The sequence below is a fragment of the Acipenser ruthenus genome, chromosome 36, assembly GCF_902713425.1.
Source record: "Acipenser ruthenus chromosome 36, fAciRut3.2 maternal haplotype, whole genome shotgun sequence".
Classification (NCBI taxonomy): domain Eukaryota; kingdom Metazoa; phylum Chordata; class Actinopteri; order Acipenseriformes; family Acipenseridae; genus Acipenser; species Acipenser ruthenus.
This window is the reverse complement of record NC_081224.1, coordinates 11,118,014-11,137,526: the sequence shown is the minus strand read 5'-3', so window position 1 is coordinate 11,137,526 and position 19,513 is coordinate 11,118,014. Positions and strand designations below refer to the sequence as shown.

Below are 19,513 nucleotides of genomic sequence, written 5' to 3'. Positions count from 1 at the left end.
ACACTTTGCTATGCTTTTAAATATGGGAGCCTTTTCCAGTAAGTCAGAATGAATCTTTTCAAAGCACATTGTTTGAGCCCCATTGTATTTTTCTTTCTCGTTCTCTCCAGTTCTCTACAGAGTCTTCGCTCTAACCCATCATTTGGATCCCACCAGCAACGCCATCTCTCTTGAGATTATGGTAAAGGGCTTTTCTTTACACAAGCTCACCCTTTTCTGTTAAAACCTCTGTCCGCCTTTTGTAACCCGTGCATTCCTTCCTAAACGTGTTGATTGCTTTGCAGAATCCGGACGGGATCATCATTAATAAGGAACAGATGAAACCGGTCACTGGGATCTCATCCAGCTCTTACAAGCTGCCAGAGGTTGTCAGGTACGTTTCAAAGATGCCCATTTTAGTATAGTGAGTTGAATGGCGAGGGAAACGCGGTTTGCTGTAACACTGTTTGTACGCGGAATTATAGTTTATGATTCTCTGTGTCATCCCTTTCTTTTCTTTCTCTCTTTTTATAGTCCTGGTATTTGGAAGGTGGTTGCCAAGTATGAACACACACCCCAGGAAAATTTCACCTCCGAATTTGAAGTTAAGGAGTACGGTGAGGAGAGCTCTCTTGTTATTGGGGTTACAGAAAGGTCACGCTCAGGGTCGGGGGTGAATGCCTGTTTTGCGATTCCCTTTTTAAAAATCCATTCCCAATTCCTGTTCCCTGTTTCCATACCCACTATTGATTGCTCAAAATCGCAATGAGCAGCATTCTGTTAAAGCTTCTCACAGCGGCAACACGTTATTAAAGTGAAGTCGAAGTTCGTTCGCCAATTAAATTGGTTTAAAATGAAGCAGCTGAACGATCACAGCAATTACTGTGTCTCTCAAATATCAATTCCAAGTCCTTCAAGGGAATTGGAACTGGAATTGGAACTGGAATTGGAATTGATTCTAAAAAGGAATTGGAATTGGAATTGATTCTAAAAAGGAATTGGAATTGGAATTGATTCTAAAAAGGAATTGGAACTGGAATTGATTCTAAAAAGGAATTGGAATTGATTCTAAAAAGGAATTGGAATTGAAAAACAGGAATTGACTCCAGCCCTGCTCACCCTTTATTTAAAGTGGCACTTTTTTAAAAACTTTATCAACTGTAATCAAGCTAGCTTCTGAACACATCCAATGGTTATTTCTTATAAAGTAGCCTCTTCCCAAACTAATGAATAAATCTAACCTGCAGTGAGCTTCCATTCGCTGCTGTATGGTGTTCACTTCTGAAAGAGACACACGTTACAGTAACCATGCAAACTCATCTTTAAACGTGATGCACTAAATTAAAGAAATAAACTACGGGGAGTGCTGGGATTACTTTGTCAATCTGATTTAACCCATTCAGTACCAAACAGAACACAAGCTGTATTTATTGATGCCATTTTGATACATTGCATTTCGACTGAACAAAATCAGAGTAAGTTATCGAAACAATGTAGTTTAAGAGAAAATGAAAATCGCAGGGAGATTAAAAAAAATGAAGAGAGCGGTGTTTAGGGGTCTGAATGGAATAACTGTGCTGCCTGTAACCTGTCTCCAATCTGGAATAACTGTGCTGCCTGTAATCTGTCTCCAATCTGGAATAACTGTGCTGCCTGTAACCTGTCTCCAATCTGGAATAACTGTGCTGCCTGTAACCTGTCTCCAATCTGGAATAACTGTGCTGCCTGTAACCTGTCTCCAATCTGGAATAACTGTGCTGCCTGTAATCTGTATCCAATCTGGAATAACTGTGCTGCCTGTAATCTGTCTCCAATCTGGAATAACTGTGCTGCCTGTAATCTGTCTCCAATCTGGAATAACTGTGCTGCCTGTAACCTGTCTCCAATCTGGAATAACTGTGCTGCCTGTAACCTGTCTCCAATCTGGAATAACTGTGCTGCCTGTAATCTGTCTCCTATCTGGAATAACTGTGCTGCCTGTAATCTGTCTCCAATCTGGAATAACTGTGCTGCCTGTAATCTGTCTCCTATCTGGAATAACTGTGCTGCCTGTAATCTGTCTCCAATCCCCTGCAGTGCTGCCCAGCTTTGAAGTGAAGGTGGAGCCAATGCAGAAGTTCTTCTACATTGATGATAATGAGCTGACTGTCGAAATCACTGCCACGTTAGTGACCTTTTATTCTTCATAATAAGGGTACTTTAATATAGGGAGGCTTAGTTGTTATTGATGCATACTTCACCCCCTAGTCTCTGTAAGTCGTTGGGACTCTGTGTTCCAAGCAGGGTCGGGGGTCAAACCCTGTTTTTCAATTCCAGTTCCATTTCCAATTGCTTTTTTGTCATAAGAACTGTTGTGACTGTCCAACTGCTTTCATTTTGAAGCCAATTGAATTGCCTAGCAAACAGGGACTTCAATGTAAGTAACATGCTGCCACTCATTTTAACAGCACACTGCTGATTGCAATTTTGATCAATGGGGTGCAGGAATTGACTAAAAGGGAACAGGAATTGGAATTGGAATTGGAATTGAGAATTGGAATTGAGAATTGGAATTGAGAACTGGAATTGAGAATTGGAATTGAGAACTGGAATTGAGAATTGGAATTGAGAATTGACTTCAACCCTGGTCCCAATCCAGCTCCAGTTTCCCAATTTAATACTTTCGCTTAAAAACAAACCTGCAGTATCAGATTTTAAATCGTTACAACATGTAAAGAAGAATAAGAAGTGAATACTGGACCTCATTAGAAGTACCAAGTCTAGTTTTGATGCTGGAGTACAACATATATGTTTATAACTGCCCTTTTAAAATCGTCCCTCTCTTTCTCTTTAGTTACCTGTATGGGAAGAAGGTTTCAGGCAATGCTTATGTTATTTTTGGAGTGCTGGTCGACGATGAGAAGAAAAGCTTCTCCAGTTCCCTTCAGAGAATAGCGGTACGGGATTTGTTTCACAGACCCTTTTCACAAAAGAAAAGCACAGAGCTTCAAATGAGATTTCCAGAGTGTATTTCTGTGTCTTAATGGTTAACTATTCAGAGATAGCAGGGAGTTTAGTAAGTAAGGGCTCTGAGTGAGGAAGCACGGGCAACGCAATCCCCAGCCCTAGACTTGATGGAAATCATTTGCTGTTTGAACACGTCTGGAAGTCTGTGAAGGGGAGCGAGAACAGAAAAGCACCTCCGGAACGAGTGAGAAATAAGAAAGGAAAGAAAGAAGGAAGGAAGAAACTAGGAAAGGAAACAATTTAATAGAATTCCTTTTTTTTCAGATTAACGATGGCCGGGGATTGGCTGTTCTGAAAAGAGAAGACATTTTGAGCTCTTTCCCAGACATCGACAAACTTCTTCAAATGCCTATCTATGTCTCTGTAACTGTTTTAACACAAAGTGGTAGGTTTTGTTTACAAGAGAACTACCAAATTATATCTCAAAAGTCTACCGGAAGCCATAATAGTAGTACAGTAGTATTTCATGTTAGATTTTGAAATGGCACATTTTTCAATTTGCGTCATTAAGTGTATGAAAAACTACAAGGCGGTGTGCAATTCAATATGTTAACATTATTCAGCAGGTTTCATTGGACTTGAAGAAGCACAATGAGTTCATTCTACAGGGTGATGCAACATGTTTTGCTGTATATTAGTGTGCATTACATATATTATTATAATTTTTTTTATTATTGTGTCATTATTTTCTTAGCCAAACGGGTAACAGTAATTCTGAATGGATTTGTTCTGTCTTTCTCTTGCAGGAAGTGACATGGTGGAAGCTGAGAGGTCTGGGATCCAGATTGTGAAATCCCCTTACACGATTCTCTTCACAAAAACTTCCAAATATTATAAGCCTGGAATGCCTTTTGATGTGATGGTAAGACTTAGCAATACATCTAAACCCTAAACCCTAACCCTAACCCTAACCCTAACCAATACTACTAAACCCTAACCCTAACCCTAAACCCTAACCCTAAACCCTAACCCTAAACCCTAAACCCTAACCCTAACCCTAACCCTAACCCTACCAATACAACTAAACCCTAACCCTAACCCTAACCCTTAGCAATACAACTAAACCCTAACCCTTAGCAATACTACAAACGCATGATGAAGAGCGTGCTTGTGTAGCACAATGCTGTAAATAATTTGACTGTAGCTAACCCGAGCGAGCAAGTGTTTAAGATCTTAAATGGAATAGCTAGTTAACCCAAGACACTATATATATATATTCATTCAGTCATTGAGTGCACAATTGTGCCACATTCATTTTTCTATCTATTTATCTATCTTAGAATGCATATATGTTTTTTCAAAGTTCACACAAAACTGTTTCAATTAAAAATGAAAATAAAAAATCATGACCAAAGGAGATGATAGATAGATAGATAAGTAGATAGATAGATAGATAGATAGATAAGTAGATAGATAGATAGATAGATAGATAGATAGATAGATAGATAGATAGATAGATGCAGGTTTTAAAGGAGGTATAACTGCTGTGTTCGAAAATGAAACGTTTTTTGGGGGATGTACACAAAAGGCTTAAACGAGTACAAAATCCTAATTTATTTATTGTGTAGATCTAGAAATGTTTTTTTGTGTTTTATGTATAATCAATACAATAAAAACAAGCAACACACTTACAGTTGTTCCAAACAAGAAACGTTTTTTTTTTGTTTGTTTTTTTGTAAAGACTTGTTGTTTGTTATCTCTTTAAGATCCCTTCATTGACTCTTCTGTTTATTTTTCTATTGAAAGGTGGTGGTGGTGAATCCGGACGGCTCCCCAGCCAGTAACATTGATGTTGTTGCAGATCCAGGGAATGTTGCTGGAAAAACCCAGAACCAAGGCACAGTGAAGCTCACCCTCAACACACAGGGGAGCGCTGTACATCTGCCCATAACTGTATGTACTGCAAGACGAGCAGTTTCATATTATTATTATTATTATTATTATTATTAATCAGTCATTTAGCAGGCGGTTTTATCCAAAGTGACTTACAGAGACTCGGGGGGTGAACTATGCATCAACAATTGCTGCTGCAGAGTCACTTCCAATAGGACCTCGTTTGAAAGCTGAATTGATGAAAATGTGGCTTTTTTTCAACAGGTGAAAACAAAAATGGAGGGTCTCCCAGCACACAGACAGGCACAGGAGCAGATGATCGCACTGCCATATATAACACAGTATGGATCAAACAACTACCTGCACATTGGAGTCCAGACATCAGTACTGGTACCCGGAGAGAATCTCCCCATCAATCTGAACATCCGCAATGATAATCCAGCAACGTCAGATCAGATTCAGTACTTTTCTTACCTGGTACGTTTGTGATAACACTAACAGATATGTTTAGTTGTTAACATACCACGACAGAGAAAGGTGCTGTCTAATGCAACGTTACATTATTATAGCTCTGGCCAAAAGTTTTGCATCACCCTATAGAATCAATTCTGCTTCATCAGGTCGAATGAAACCTGCTGAATAATGTTACGTTATTCAGAAAAAAAAAACCCCAGAGCAGTTGAAACCTTGGGAACAATCAATTTAAAAAAATAAATATATATACAGGTAGTGGACAAAAAAATGGAAACACCTGGGTAAATGAGGGACACCAAGTATATTGAAAGCAAGGGCTTCCACACAGGTGTGGCTCATGTGATTAAGCAAATCCCAGCATGTTTAGGGTCATGTATAAAAATGCTGGACAGGCCTGGTTGCCTATAATTATGGCTAGCATAGCTGCAAGAGGAGACCTCAGTGACTTTGAAAGAGTTTGGCAGGAGCTTCAGTGACCAAGACAGCTCAACTTGCTGATGTTTCACGAGCAACTGTGTCTAAGGTGATGTCGGCATGGAACTCCGAGGGAAAGACATCATCAGCAAAGGGCAACAGTGGGCAGAAGCACATACTCCATGATCGTGATATCTGTGCATTAATTCAAAGTGCAAGGCAAAACAGGCGAGCAACTGCAGATCAATTGACTTCAAATTTCAACCTGGGGCGCGAGCAGCCAGTTTCACCAAAAACGGTCGGACAAGAACTCCACAGAGCGGGATACCATAGTGGCCCAACTTTACATTGGTGTTTCCATTTTTTTGTCCACTACCTGTATGTGAGATCACAATTAATAATCGGTTGAAGAAAGGGTGAATAAATGCCATTGGTAACCAGGCGTTTTACCAATTCTGTAACGAGCAGGCGCCAGTGCTTAGAGACAGAACACAATGGTGAGGTTTGTAGAGTGTGTTAGAGATGCATCTAATTGATGAGGGATATAAAACATATACGCTTTATTCAATGTGTTTAATGTAAGCAGAAACAGGGGAAAGAATTGGTCCACATTAGCAAACTGTTATTTTGTTATCTGATAGCTGAAAACAAATGTAACCCCTGAAGGTAGACAAGGAATCGAGCGCTTCATAAAATTGAGAGCGACTCCAGTATCACGAGAAGGAAAACTGACAATCTGGAAATTCGTCAGGAAATTTGAAACCTGTGAACCTCATTGCAAAAAATAAGAAAGTTAGCATCATTAGTATTTGTGGGGCAAAAAGGGGTTAAGAGCCTGATGTTTCGATTGTTCTGTCTTCCAGATTATAAACAAAGGCAAGCTTCTCAAGGCTGGGAGACAAATCCGTCAAGCAGGACAGACGCTGATCACCATCTCGCTGCCCATCGATAAACAAATGATACCCTCGTTCCGGTTCGTGGCCTATTATCATGTGACCAACCAGGGCAGACAGGAAGTGGTGGCTGACTCTGTGTGGGTGGACGTGAAGGATTCCTGCATGGGAACAGTAAGGATCCACGTGATACGTACAGGAGCAACGCTATGTATCAAGCGCCTTCTCGTGAACCAAGACGTCACAGATGAAACACATTCAATTCCATTCCGGTTCCAGAAACCCTGAAAGAACAAAAGTTACAAACGGAATGAACTCTTGTTAAATCTCTAGCAACCTCAATCAAGAACAAAGCTGCAAAGATAGAAACTGACAAGCAAGCTGTAGATCCTATGAGCCTTTATAATGCATTTTTTAAAACAGTTTTATTAGCTTTGTTCACATTGAAATACAGCTTATATAATAATATTTTGCACTTGTTGCCGGAGTAAATTTGTTTTAGTTTGAGGAACTTTGTCCATAATTATAAAACACTCAATAGTGGAATATTTTGAAATTGTAAAATTATAAAATTCAGTGGCACATGCTTTGATTGCATGCGTTTTGTCAGTGTCAGGTTTTTATACTGCTAGTCTCTTTATTCTAACTATTGCAGTTTCTACTTGAATAGCGTTACCAGGGTTACTCACCAAAGTTTTTTTTAACAATGAGTGGTTCTTAATTTCTGCCCCTTCAGTAACTGCTGTGGGTTAGTAAATAGAGAAACTCGATTTAAAAAAAATAGACCACCCTAGTGATCAAACCGCCTCATTTCAGCAATTTTGAGGAGTCTTTTCAGAAGCAGACCATGTGGTTTGAAAATGACATTTTTGCTGGAATAGTCAGTAAGCATGATACACTTACAATCATAATCTCAGCAGAAACCTCAATAAAGATTTTGCATAGGAAATTAAACAGGCGAGGAATTAAATATCATATTATTATTATCATTTAAGCAGACGCTTTTATCCAAAATTGACTTGGGGGTGAACTATGCATCACCAACTGATGCTGCTGCAGAGTCACTTCCAATAGGACCTCGTTTGTTTTACGTCTCATCTGATGGACGGATCACAGGGGGGTTAAGTGACTTGCTCAGGGTCACACACAGTGAGTCGGAGACTGAGCTGGGATTGAACCAGGAAGCTCCCGGTAACAAGCCCCTTTCTTTAACCACTGGACCCCCAAGCCTGCTTAAAAATTAGAAAGCTACTGTGATTTAGCGTGTGCTTCAGAGTTACTGACATACCTGTTTGTTTCTCCTCAGCTCCTCATAACCCCAGTCAATGACAAAGACAGACGGGTCTACCAACCTCGCAAGCAATTCAGCTTCCGCTTAAGAGGCGATCCGGATGCCAAAGTTGGGCTTGTAGCCGTGGATAAGGGGGTGTTCGTGTTAAACAACAAAAACAAGCTGTCCCAGACCAAGGTAAGAGGCACAGAGGAGAACCCGGGGAGGGGAGGCAGAACCTCCAGACTCTCCCAGCCCGGCCCATCTGGACTGGGGTTCACAGGGGGCGTCGCATTGGCTCGTCAGGAGCCCGGTGAGCTCAGATCAGACATCAGACCTGAGTGAAACGAACAGAGGATAACTAAATCAGCCCTCACGTATATACGAGCATCTGCAATAAAAATAAGCGGGCAAGACTTTAGTTTAGGTATCTGTTATGCGTGATTATAAATAATCTATAACAATGTTATAAAAATGATATAGTATACATTATAACGCGATTAATACTGTCATTTATAATGCAGATTATAACATGTCTCCTGCTGCTCTCCTCTCCTCAGATCTGGGATATCATTGAGAAGAATGACATCGGCTGCACAGCAGGGAGCGGAGCTAGCAATATGGGCGTCTTCACAGATGCCGGGCTGGTGTTTGAATCAAGTGCTGGCATTGGTACAAAGTCCCGGTCAGGTAATGGGCTGCTGCATTTACTTCACAGATCTGGGTTTGAAATGTCACCGGCATCTTCACTGGCACGTTCTTCTTCTTGTTTGGTTGTCTGTCTCCCTCAACCCATCCTGATTGGATTTTAAAACAGAGAAGTTTAAAGCACCCTGTGGTTTCTCCCCGAGTACAGCTGGAACACCAGTGTGTAACCATTAACAACCCCCACCCCCTGAAACAATCTGCCCCAGGTTGACGTGTTGCGGGGGGGGGGGGGGGCAGGTTAAAAGCTACACATTGGTGTACCGGCTGTACTCGGAGGTTAGACATGATTCTGAGAGCCCTTTTGAGGCATCAGCGGGTGCTGAGTTTTAAGAAGGTCATTAGGATGTGATGACTGAAACCAATAGGAAGAAGTGTGCGAAACAGCTTGCGATTAGAGGTGAGCACCAGCTCGCATTTAAACAGAATATAAACTGGAAAGAGAAGCTAATAGTTAAAACAATGCTTATATTTCATAGCCAGGCCAAGCTGCTATTTAAAGTAACACCTTCTCAAATAACGCCATGAAAAACTATATGATTTGCATGACTATTAAAGATAAGAGTTAGCACAGAGAGCTCACACAGCCATTCCAGTAAGTCTTACCTTATATGAAGTGGGGGGGGGGATGCACACGATATAAAGAATCCCTTTGTGTCTGCATGTAATATGCTCTGAATTCTTATTCTAGAGCCCCACTGCCCCCTGCCTCCCAAGAGAAGACGCCGTTCAGTCGTTCTGATTGAACACAAGACAACGCTGGGTGAGTGAGCTTCGTCCACTCTTAGAAGTCGCTGTGTGTCAGATCCTATGTCATGAGCTTCAGCTAGTGAGCATGTGTAGGCAATTGAAATTGGACAGCGCTGTTTCTTAAGGTGAGTTTACACTTTCACGGATATTCCGGAACGAGATGCCAAGAGGACGTATTCCGGGATGCGAGCGTTCCGGAACGCGTCCTCTTATCCTCTCAGAAGCTGGGGTTCGATTTCTGGCACAGCCGGAATATTTGCTAGTGTAACGATTCCAGATCATCACTGCACAGGAGCGTTTTATTCTTATGTCTTATTATCTTGATTTGTGTTGCAGAGAGCAAGTACGCCGACAAGCACATTAAAAAGTGCTGCAGAGACGGCATGAAAGAGATTCGCATGGACTACACCTGTGTGAAGAGATCTCAGTACATCACTTCCAGCAAAGAGTGTGTGGATGCCTTCCTGCACTGCTGCACCGAGATTGCAAAGAGGAGGAAGGAAGGGCAGCGGGATGACCTTACCCTTGCACGCAGTGAGTACCCTAGCAGGGAAATCGACCTGCATTTCAACTGTGATATGCTTCCACCAGATCATCCTTTCAGTCTTTTCAACCCAGTTTGGAGCCCTGAATGGGACATTCCCCTTCGAAATCACAAGTCATATTGGAGAGCTCACTGAGCTGTATTTGAGAGCATAAGAACATTATTATTATTATTATTATTATTATTATTATTATTATTATTATTATTATTATTATTATTATTATTTATTATCCAGGGCGACTTACAATTGTTACAAGATATCACATTATTTTTTACATACAATTACCCATTTATACAGTTGGGTTTTTACTGGAGCAATCGAGGTAAAGTACCTTGCTCAAGGGTACAGCAGCAGTGTCCCCCACCTGGGATTGAACCCATGACCCTCCGGTCAAGAGTCCAGAGCCCTAACCACTACTCCACACTTCTGCCCTCATGCACGGGTCGTCTGTGTTCGTGTAACAGGGCGGAGGCTGGGCTTGAACCCGCGACCTCACACACATTGTATGGCGCTTACTGCCTCCACAGTGCCTCAGATGTGTGTACGATTCCAGTACCCTGCCTGACAATTCTCCCCATGTCCTTTCTCACCGCAGGCGACGAGGATGATGAATACATGAGCGATGATGAGATCGTATCCCGAACAGAGTTCCCGGAAAGCTGGCTTTGGGATGTGGTGAAGTTACCATCAGGACCCAAAGACAGGAATGGGTAAAGCACAGTTCAGGGGCTTTTAATCATTGGCATGCTAATGGTTTCCAAGCATGTCCTGGTTGAACATCATGTGTTCAAATTTATGTTGGTTTTCAAACTTTTGAACACTCCTCTCATATGAAACGGCATAGAGCAGGTTTGAAATGTCCTGATGATACACTGTGACTTTCATGACCCAAGACACAGTTTGATCTCCTTTGCACTACAGGCTTGTTTCCCTGGACCTCAGACACTTCCTGAAGGACTCCATCACAACCTGGGAGATCCTGGCCATCAGTGTCTCACCACAGAAAGGTAAGGCACATGATAGAGTTGTGACTAACACTACCAGGGCTCTCCTCTGTCAATGTCAGGGCTGCGTTGAGCATTACAGGAGGGGCCTCATGCGAACAAAATGTGGAACTTCTTAACTTCTTAAATCAACTCAAACTGTCCACGACCCAGGGGCCTCTCAGTAAACTGAATGAATTTTTTTTTTCTCATGAAAAGACAAGCAGCCGCCTCTCGGGATCTGCGTGGCGGATCCCTACGAGGTCACAGTGATGCAGGATTTCTTCATCGATCTCAAGCTGCCATACTCCGTGGTGCGCAACGAGCAGGTGGAGATCAAGGCCGTGCTGTACAACTACGGCTCAGACGACATAACTGTAAGTCCGGCTCAGTTCTGTGCTTTGATCTTCCAATTTCAGAGAACTACCCGACTATGCGGCTTCAAGTGTGATTTCCATGGCTGGCTCCCCTTCCTATTGGGTGCCGTTTGCAATCGCTCTGGGGGGTTTAACAGTTCGAAGCTTGTCTAGAGAATCCGAACTGCCGGGACTGAATACTTTCAAATTGTACATTGGTATATTAGTTTACTAGTCTACTGCTATTCCTTAGACCTGTGTCCAGGTATATACAACAATGGCACTGTTTACTGTTGTATTATTATTATTATTATTATTATTATTATTATTATTATTATTATTAATAAAACCCACAAACAAAACCCTCCCGCTCCACAGGGAATCTCACTACACAGTATTCAAGTTCATAGTAATAGTATTATTATGTGAATAAAAAAAGGGAAAACAAAGCATAGGAGTCTACGTATAGGAAAGAAATGCATGAACAAATACACACACACACACACACACACTGTTGTCCATCCATCAACAGTCCAAAGCACCTTTGACCATTGTTCCACAGTCCAGTTTCTGTGTTCTTGTGCATATTTTAGCCTTTTAGTCTTGTTCCCCTTTCTTAACAGAGGTATTCTTACTGCAACACATCCTTTAAGTCCTGATTTCAAGAGTGACTTTTCGATCTGTTGGTTTGATGGACAACGACACCAGTTCTGTTGTCAATTCAACGCTTGTTTTCGTTCTGTTCCTTAAGGATATTCTATTCAAGTGTTGCTTGTCATGGTTTGACAGCTTTTTGGGTCTTTCAAGTCAAGGTTGTTATAATAGTATAAAACACCAGTGGATGCTTTGAGTAAATTGTTGATATGCACATACACATGCATAAATAACTACAAACAGAGGCAATTCAAAATGTACTAGCAAATGCAGGCCTGCTATACAGAATGTAAAAACTAAGAAAAATAACGCATTGTAGCTCCTTGAACCATGTAAGGAAATAGAGGCCCCCGAATGTCATTGCCCGCACTCCGAGCCTGATTCCCTGGACCCCCCTTTGAAACGGCACGCCCCCCCCCCTCGCCCTCGTCAGGGTTTGCATGGCCCTGTTCAGGTCTCTGTCTGTCTCTCAGGTTCGCATCGAGCTCCTGGAGAATGAACTCGTCTGCAGTGCGGCGAGTCAAAAGAGGAAGTACAGGCAGGAAGTTCTAGTGGAAGCTTCCTCATCTCGGGCCGTACCATTCATCATCATCCCACTGAAACGTGGGGAGGTAGAAATTGAAGTGAAGGCTTCCGTAAAAGGGACTCTGGCTTCTGACGGGGTTCGGAAGAAGCTCCTCGTTGTGGTGAGTGCAAACGCCGTCCTCTCTGGATATTTACAACGGGGTCATACCATCATCAAGGCCTGTGGGGGTCGCAATAACCCCGCCCTCCTTGCGGAAAAGTGGTTTGCTCCGGGTAGAACATACTCACTTGCAACAAATTCCTTTCTGCAGCTGCCTTCAGGACTGAAAGGGTTAAACAAGCAAAGAATTAAAATATCCCTTTTTCTTTAGTACTATCTGTTTGTAAACAGTACTACAACCCCTGTCTAACTGCAGCCTGTGTTGAGTGATGCTGGATACATTCCTATTAGTTTAAACGTTGTATTGTGAAGCAGGTGCTTGGAATTGCCTGCTTCTGTTCGGCTGCTTCATTTCATCAAAGTAAGATGTGTTTTCTTTTTATTTTTTTATCAATCTTAACAGCCCGAGGGAGTGAAAGTGAAAAAGGCTGTAAGAAGTGTTGTCCTAAACCCCTCCATCGTGGGTAAGTTACCCAGCCGACCAAGAAAGAAATATTCGAAATTGCACGAAATAATTCCCCATCCCAGTTTCACCCGTTCTTCTTCCTAATTTGAAATTTCGCCTCATCATTACAAACTCGGCTCCAGAGGCTGATCGCCTCACTTCACCTCCACAACCAAGCTGCTGAGCCCAGGGAGGACCTCCATCTGGACTCATCGACTTTCTGGCCGATGTGGGGCTCTGAAGCACAGAGAAGCAAACTGGCCCTACTCAACGTCGCTCAAATCCTCTCCCGCTCATTAAGATGTGACGAAAGCCCCTTCAGCCATTATGAATTTGTAATGGAGGAAAATTTCCAAAATGGCAGAAATATAAATCAATGAAAGACACTTTAACTTACACTGCATGTCTCTAAATTACTGTGCATGTATTACATAGTAGTTAGTAAATACAAGTGTGCTTTTGCACATCATTACAATGTTATTATGCATAGTTACAAGGTACTTAACGTGGAAATCCTTTTGCACGATATATGCAAGTACACACTTTTATCAGAAAGGGTTTAGGCTTGGGGTTTAGGGAAACCATGCATGCTAACATTGTCATCATGTGTAAGTATTTAGTAAGTAACTACCATGTAACCACACAGTAATTAGAGACAGTGCATGTAAAGTGATACCTAAATAAGGATCCCTGCCCTAGATTGAGTGAATTGAAGTTGCGTTCCTCTTCAGTAGGTGGGGTACAGAATGAGTACGTTCCCCCGGTCGACCTGAGGTCTATTGTCCCCGACAGCGATGCCCAGACGTTCATCAATGTGCAAGGTAATCCACGACTAGCACAGCCATTGGCTAGATGTGCTGGAATACCGTTTACTGCTGTATATTGTGTTTAAAAGTTTAACCATCATTATTCGTGTATAATGTTTGCCTTGGTGTATGTGCAGTAGTATGTGTTAATATTTTACATTACTGCAGTAAAATACACAAATATAGTCAGATATATGCAGGGCAGGCATAGCATTGGTTGGGGTAAATACACACAAATTTGTTACTGGCTTTTGCCACTACTGCTGTTATTATTATTTATTTCTTAGCAGACACCCTTAGCAGACTTACAATTGTTACAAGATATCACATTATTTTTACAAACAATTACATTATTTTTTACACATTATTTTTACATACAATTACCCATTTATACAGTTGGGTTTTTTACTGGAGCTATCTAGGTAAAGTGCTCAAGGGTACAGCAGCAGTGTCCCCCCACCTGGGATTGAACCCACGACCCCTCCGGTCAAGAGTCCAGAGCCCTAACCACTACTCCACACTGCTGTAATAATGTTACTTTCTCATAAACCATTTGAGATGCCAGCTTCATATTTTCCAAGCTGGATCTAACTGCACTCATGACTTTGACCTATGACCCTTTAATGTACACAAGGAATCGAGCGCACGTTCAAATGGTTTCTTCTTCAAATCCATTTGAGAGCGACTCGAGCATCGCGAGGAGGACACTGACCGTGTGGATGACCGGATCCAACCTGTCAGTACATTTTAAACCCTGTTTCATGCTCCTCGTTGCAGCAATTATAGAGTTAGCATCGTCATTATTTTTGGGATGGTATGTCCCTTGTACCTGGAAAGGGTTAAGTTTGCGGTCATGTGACTTTTTGGTTTCCCGATTTGATAAAGACCGAACCCCTTGAGATATCGCACTCAACGGTATTCTCTGATTCTCTCGGACAAGCTTCATTGTGGGTATCGAACAAGAAAAATAATAATAAGATTGTACTAATCTTAATTACCAGTCAAAATCATACAATTCTTGCATGCAATTTTTTAAGCAATTTCAGTTGCTTGCTTATATAGAATAACTGAAGCTTGTATTGACCTGAGCAGGTGAGATATTGGGGCAAACCCTTGAAAGTGCCATTAGTGGAGACAAACTGGGCCATCTTATCTCGGTGCCTGGTGGGTGCGGAGAGCAGAACATGATCACAATGACTCCCCCAGTGATCGCAACTCTCTACCTGGATAAGACCAACCAATGGGAGTATGCTGGGGTGCAACGGAGAGCTGAAGCCATCAGAAACATCAAGCAAGGTAAGGAGAAACAACCTGATTGGCTGTGGATTGTTTCCAGCCATCTCAATGTTCATTTAAAAGGGGAGAGCTAATTCAAATCAAATGTATCGTACCTGAATTTTTTTTTTCCTGCCAGTGACACTTCAACATCGTTTTCTTTTTTGTTTCCAGGTTATACTCAGCAGCTGGTATATCGTCAGAAGGACAACTCTTACGCTGCATGGCAAAACAAGCCAGGAAGTACCTGGTAAGGTGTCTTACTGTACAAACGCTATTGACAGTCAGGGCAGCGCAGGGGTCCCCGAGGGTCTCCCCTGGTAAAGGCACGACCGCGTGGTGTGCAGGGGGAGTCACACAGTCAGGGGAGCGCAGGGGTCCCCGAGAGTCTCCCCTGGTAAAGGCATGGCTGCGTGGTGTGCAGGGGGAGTCACGCAGTCAGGGGAGCGCAGGTTCCTGACTATGCAGAGTTGCTGTTCTTCGCTGGGGATTCCACAGGGAGCATTGGAGACTATTGCATGGGTGGCTTTGGTCATCCCAGGGTCTCTTTAGAGCTTCTGTAGATCGCATATCCGTGTAGATTAAACCGTGCAGCTGTATGCTTGCAGCTTTGTAAAATTCCAATGGTGTTTTTTTTTTTCTTCTTTTCACTTGCGTCTTCCTGTCTTTCAGGCTCACCGCGTACGTAGTGAAGGTGTTCTCCATGGCATACTCCCTGACGTCTGTGGATGAGAATGTGCTGTGTGAAGCCGTGAGATGGCTGATTCTAAACAAGCAGCAGCCAGACGGCACATTCAGAGAAGATGCCCCTGTTATTCACGGAGAGATGGTGGTATGTTGAACCAGGACTCACACACACACAGTGCAGCTATGGCCAAAGGTTTTGCTTCACCTACAATTTTAGGATTAAGACATTAAGGCTATATATATATATATATATATATATACACACACTGTATATATATATATATATATATATATATATATATATATATATATATATAGGGACATAATTTAGATATTTTATTTAACATTGTATATTTAAAGAAACTACAAAATTATACCGGATGCCATAATAGTAGTATAATATTTCATGTTAGATTCCAAAATGTTTTCCATATACTTAATGAAAAACAGACAAAGCGGTATGTAATTCAATATGTTAACATTATTCACCAAGTTTCATTTGAGTTTATGAAGCAAAATGAGTTCATGTTATAGGGTGATGCAAAACTTTTGGCCATAACTGCGTGCATCTATTTTAAGGACCTTAAACTGTCTGGATTAATATTCATTTATTTGCTTTCTGGTCTAAAATACAAACAAACACACATCTTATTATACCGTCAACTCTGTTGTCTCGTTTCAAAAGCTGTTTTGTTCTTTCTCTTTCCAGGGAGGCCAGAGATCTTCAGAACCTGAAGCCTCTCTCACAGCTTTTGTCCTCATAGCTCTGCTGGAATCGGAAAAAATCTGCAAACAGCTGGTCCCTGTGAGTAACCCCAAAGGATGTGGGCTGCCTTTACATCCGTTCCTTTGTTTTTCTGCTATTTTACTGTGTTTCTCAGCGTCTACTCACCGTTCAAGAGAATTGAGCTTTGTCTAGGTTAGGCACTGTGGACTGCCTAACCATGGCTTCTTAATGTATCTTCAAACTTTTCGTGGACGATTTAAATCTGTCTTTCAGCTACAGTTAAAATGTCAACGATAACTTGAGCCTTTTTTCCATTTATAGTATCACTTTAAAGACTGGAGACCCATAACAGTATGACTATTGCATTACTCCGCGGTAGCCCTGTATTATTCTCCAGATTGACGGTGTAGATAACAGGTGTACATATTTATTAAAACCTAATTTTCATCGCAGTGCATCCAGATCAGGCTCCCTCCTGCAACAGTGCTGGCACTCTGATTGGAATGAGCGGTGTATCGCGGGAACAGAAAACCAGCATTGTTGCAGGAGGGAGCGTGATCTGGATACACGGTGATCATCACAAGATTTCTGTTGGGAATTAGTGTCGTGGTGGGCTTCTTCTGACCCTTTACTACCCATTAGGAGTTTGAATCCATCCTCTAATCCTGTTATATATGCGGTATGATGTTTATACATGCAATCATTGATAGAATATTCTCCCCAACCCTTTCAGTCCTTGCCAAGAAGCATTGAAAAATCTGCAGGCTATTTGGAGAAACGCATCAATGGCCTACAGACTCCGTACGCTGTGGCCATGACGACATACGCTCTAGCCTTGAGCGGCCGCACTGATTACGACGCCGTTCTCTTGAGATTCGCATCGGCAGGTAAGATGGCAACGCATCTTTTCAACAAAGATTTGAACGTCTGTATATTTCGGACAACGGTGAAACGTTTAACACTTGACTGATGTTTAAAACTATTAACACCCCGAGCTTGAAGTCCAGCATGTGTTTTTTTTTTTCGTGAAATTATTAGGTTGTGATACTTTAACAATGGGATCTGAAGCTAATCGATTAGTTGCTTACCATAGATCAATGAGTTTTTGTTTTTTTTACTAGAAAGCACCAGCACCATCTAGTGCACAGCTGTGTATTGCAAGCAAAGCAAAAGATAACGGACCACTAGATGGCGCTGGCTGTTACTTCTTCAGGCACACTCTGGCTGATCCAGCCTGTGTTAATGAAGAGCAACTCATCACAGGCGTATCAAATAATTACCCGCAGGGTTTGAATATCTGCAGTAAGATCGATACAGAACAAGTGTAAATATCACAGGAGGGAAAGTTAAAAAAAAATTAAGACAATTGCTTAACCAAATAATGAATTTGAAAACACACCTGCTTTCGTTTTGTTGACCTTTTGGGTGTCATATCTCACCCCACTCCGGGGGTTGAGAATTTGTGTTGGATCTCAGTGGATCCTAGATCAGGTACCTGTGTGTCCGACAGGAGAGAATTGTATTAGGTCCTCTGCTATTCCTAATCTACATTAATGATTTAGATTCTGGTATAGTAAGCAAACTCGTTAAATTTGCAGACAACACAAAAATAGGAGGAGTGGCAAACACTGTTGAAGCAGCAAAGTCATTCAAAATGATCTAGACAGCATTCAAAATTGGACAGACACATGGCAAATGAAATTTAATACAGAAAAGTGTAAAGTATTGCATGCGGGCAATAAAAATGTGCATTATAAATATCATATGGGAGATAGTGAAATTGAAGAAGGGAACTATGAAAAAGACCTAGGAGTTTATGTTGACTCAGAAATGTCTTCATCTAGACAATGTGGGGAAGCTATAAAAAAGGCTAACAAGATGCTCGGATATATTGTGAGAAGTGTTGAATTTAAATCAAGGGAAGTAATGTTAAAACTTTACAATGCATTAGTAAGACCTCACCTAGAATATTGTGTTCAGTTCTGATAATCTTGTTGCAAAAAGGATATTGCTGCTCTAGAAAGAGTGCAAAGAAGAGCGACCAGAATTATCCCGGGTTTAAAAGGCATGTCGTATGCAGACAGGCTAAAAGAATTGAATCTATTCAGTCTTGAATAGTCTTGAATTGAACAAAGAAGATTACGCGGTGGTCTGATTCAAGCATTCAAGCATTCAAAATCCTAAAAGGTATTGACAATGTCGACCCAGGGGACTTTTTTGACCTGAGAAAAGAAACAAGGACCAGGGGGTCACAAATGGAGATTAGATAAAGGGGCATTCAGAACAGAAAATTGGAGGCACTTTTTTACACAGAGAATTGTGAGGGTATGGAACCAACTCCCTAGTAATGTTGTTGAAGCTGACACCCTGGGATCCTTCAAGAAGCTACTTGATGAGATTCTGGGATCAATAAGCTACAAACAACCAAACGAGCAAGATGGGCTGAATGGCCTCCTCTCGTTTGTAAACTTTCTTATGTTCTTATGTGCTCCCCACCCTGAGCGCACAGCCCTGCTCCAGCCTCTCTTCATGCTTGTTTGATTCAGATCAAAGCCATTGGCCTGTACCTGCATCCCATCTCTTCACCCTTGAAGCCACAGCCTACGCCCTCATGGCCAGTGTGAAGGCGAAACAATACGATCGCGCCGGGAAAGCTGTGAAATGGTTGACTGAGCAAAGGTTCTATGGAGGAGGCTATAGCTCCACACAGGCAAGTGTAGAAAGTGGGCGCCCGTGTTTACCGGGGATTTTACCCACTCGGAAGGTTGGTCAAAGACATTGTTGTGCACAGCTGTGGCCGAATGTTTTGCATCATCTAGAATTTTAACATCGTGTCAACTGGAAGCCATAATAGTAGTCCAGTATTTCATGTTAGATGTCATGTTAGTTAGGAGGCTGTGTGGTCCAGTGGTTAAAGAAAAGGGCTTGTAACCAGGAGGTCCCCGGTTCAAATCCCACCTCTGCCACTGACTCGTTGTGTGACCCAGAGCAAGTCACTTAACCTCCTTGTGCTCCGTCTTTCAGAT

The 19,513-nt window shown here is 41.9% G+C and overlaps 1 protein-coding gene across 2 annotated transcripts in view; it reads left to right on the top strand.

The window, feature by feature from the left end:
- The window catches only part of LOC131706606 (complement C3-like), a 30,978-nt gene that overhangs the window by 2,540 nt on the left and 8,925 nt on the right, over window positions 1-19,513 (top strand). Inside the window, exons 4-29 of one of the 2 annotated variants that reach the window (XM_059008005.1) lie at window positions 111-181; window positions 285-373; window positions 514-596; window positions 2,056-2,143; window positions 2,813-2,915; window positions 3,250-3,370; window positions 3,732-3,847; window positions 4,732-4,878; window positions 5,083-5,295; window positions 6,570-6,773; window positions 7,906-8,067; window positions 8,430-8,559; window positions 9,266-9,337; window positions 9,661-9,858; window positions 10,465-10,579; window positions 10,791-10,876; window positions 11,072-11,229; window positions 12,336-12,548; window positions 12,951-13,011; window positions 13,727-13,813; window positions 14,891-15,094; window positions 15,248-15,323; window positions 15,746-15,905; window positions 16,470-16,565; window positions 17,221-17,374; window positions 19,034-19,197. In XM_059008005.1, coding sequence (XP_058863988.1) covers window positions 111-181; window positions 285-373; window positions 514-596; window positions 2,056-2,143; window positions 2,813-2,915; window positions 3,250-3,370; window positions 3,732-3,847; window positions 4,732-4,878; window positions 5,083-5,295; window positions 6,570-6,773; window positions 7,906-8,067; window positions 8,430-8,559; window positions 9,266-9,337; window positions 9,661-9,858; window positions 10,465-10,579; window positions 10,791-10,876; window positions 11,072-11,229; window positions 12,336-12,548; window positions 12,951-13,011; window positions 13,727-13,813; window positions 14,891-15,094; window positions 15,248-15,323; window positions 15,746-15,905; window positions 16,470-16,565; window positions 17,221-17,374; window positions 19,034-19,197 — 3,371 coding nt within the window. Of the gene's footprint in view, window positions 1-110; window positions 182-284; window positions 374-513; window positions 597-2,055; window positions 2,144-2,812; window positions 2,916-3,249; window positions 3,371-3,731; window positions 3,848-4,731; window positions 4,879-5,082; window positions 5,296-6,569; window positions 6,774-7,905; window positions 8,068-8,429; window positions 8,560-9,265; window positions 9,338-9,660; window positions 9,859-10,464; window positions 10,580-10,790; window positions 10,877-11,071; window positions 11,230-12,335; window positions 12,549-12,950; window positions 13,012-13,723; window positions 13,814-14,890; window positions 15,095-15,247; window positions 15,324-15,745; window positions 15,906-16,469; window positions 16,566-17,220; window positions 17,375-19,033; window positions 19,198-19,513 lie in introns of both variants that reach the window. The other variant, XM_059008004.1, reaches the window with a different exon arrangement.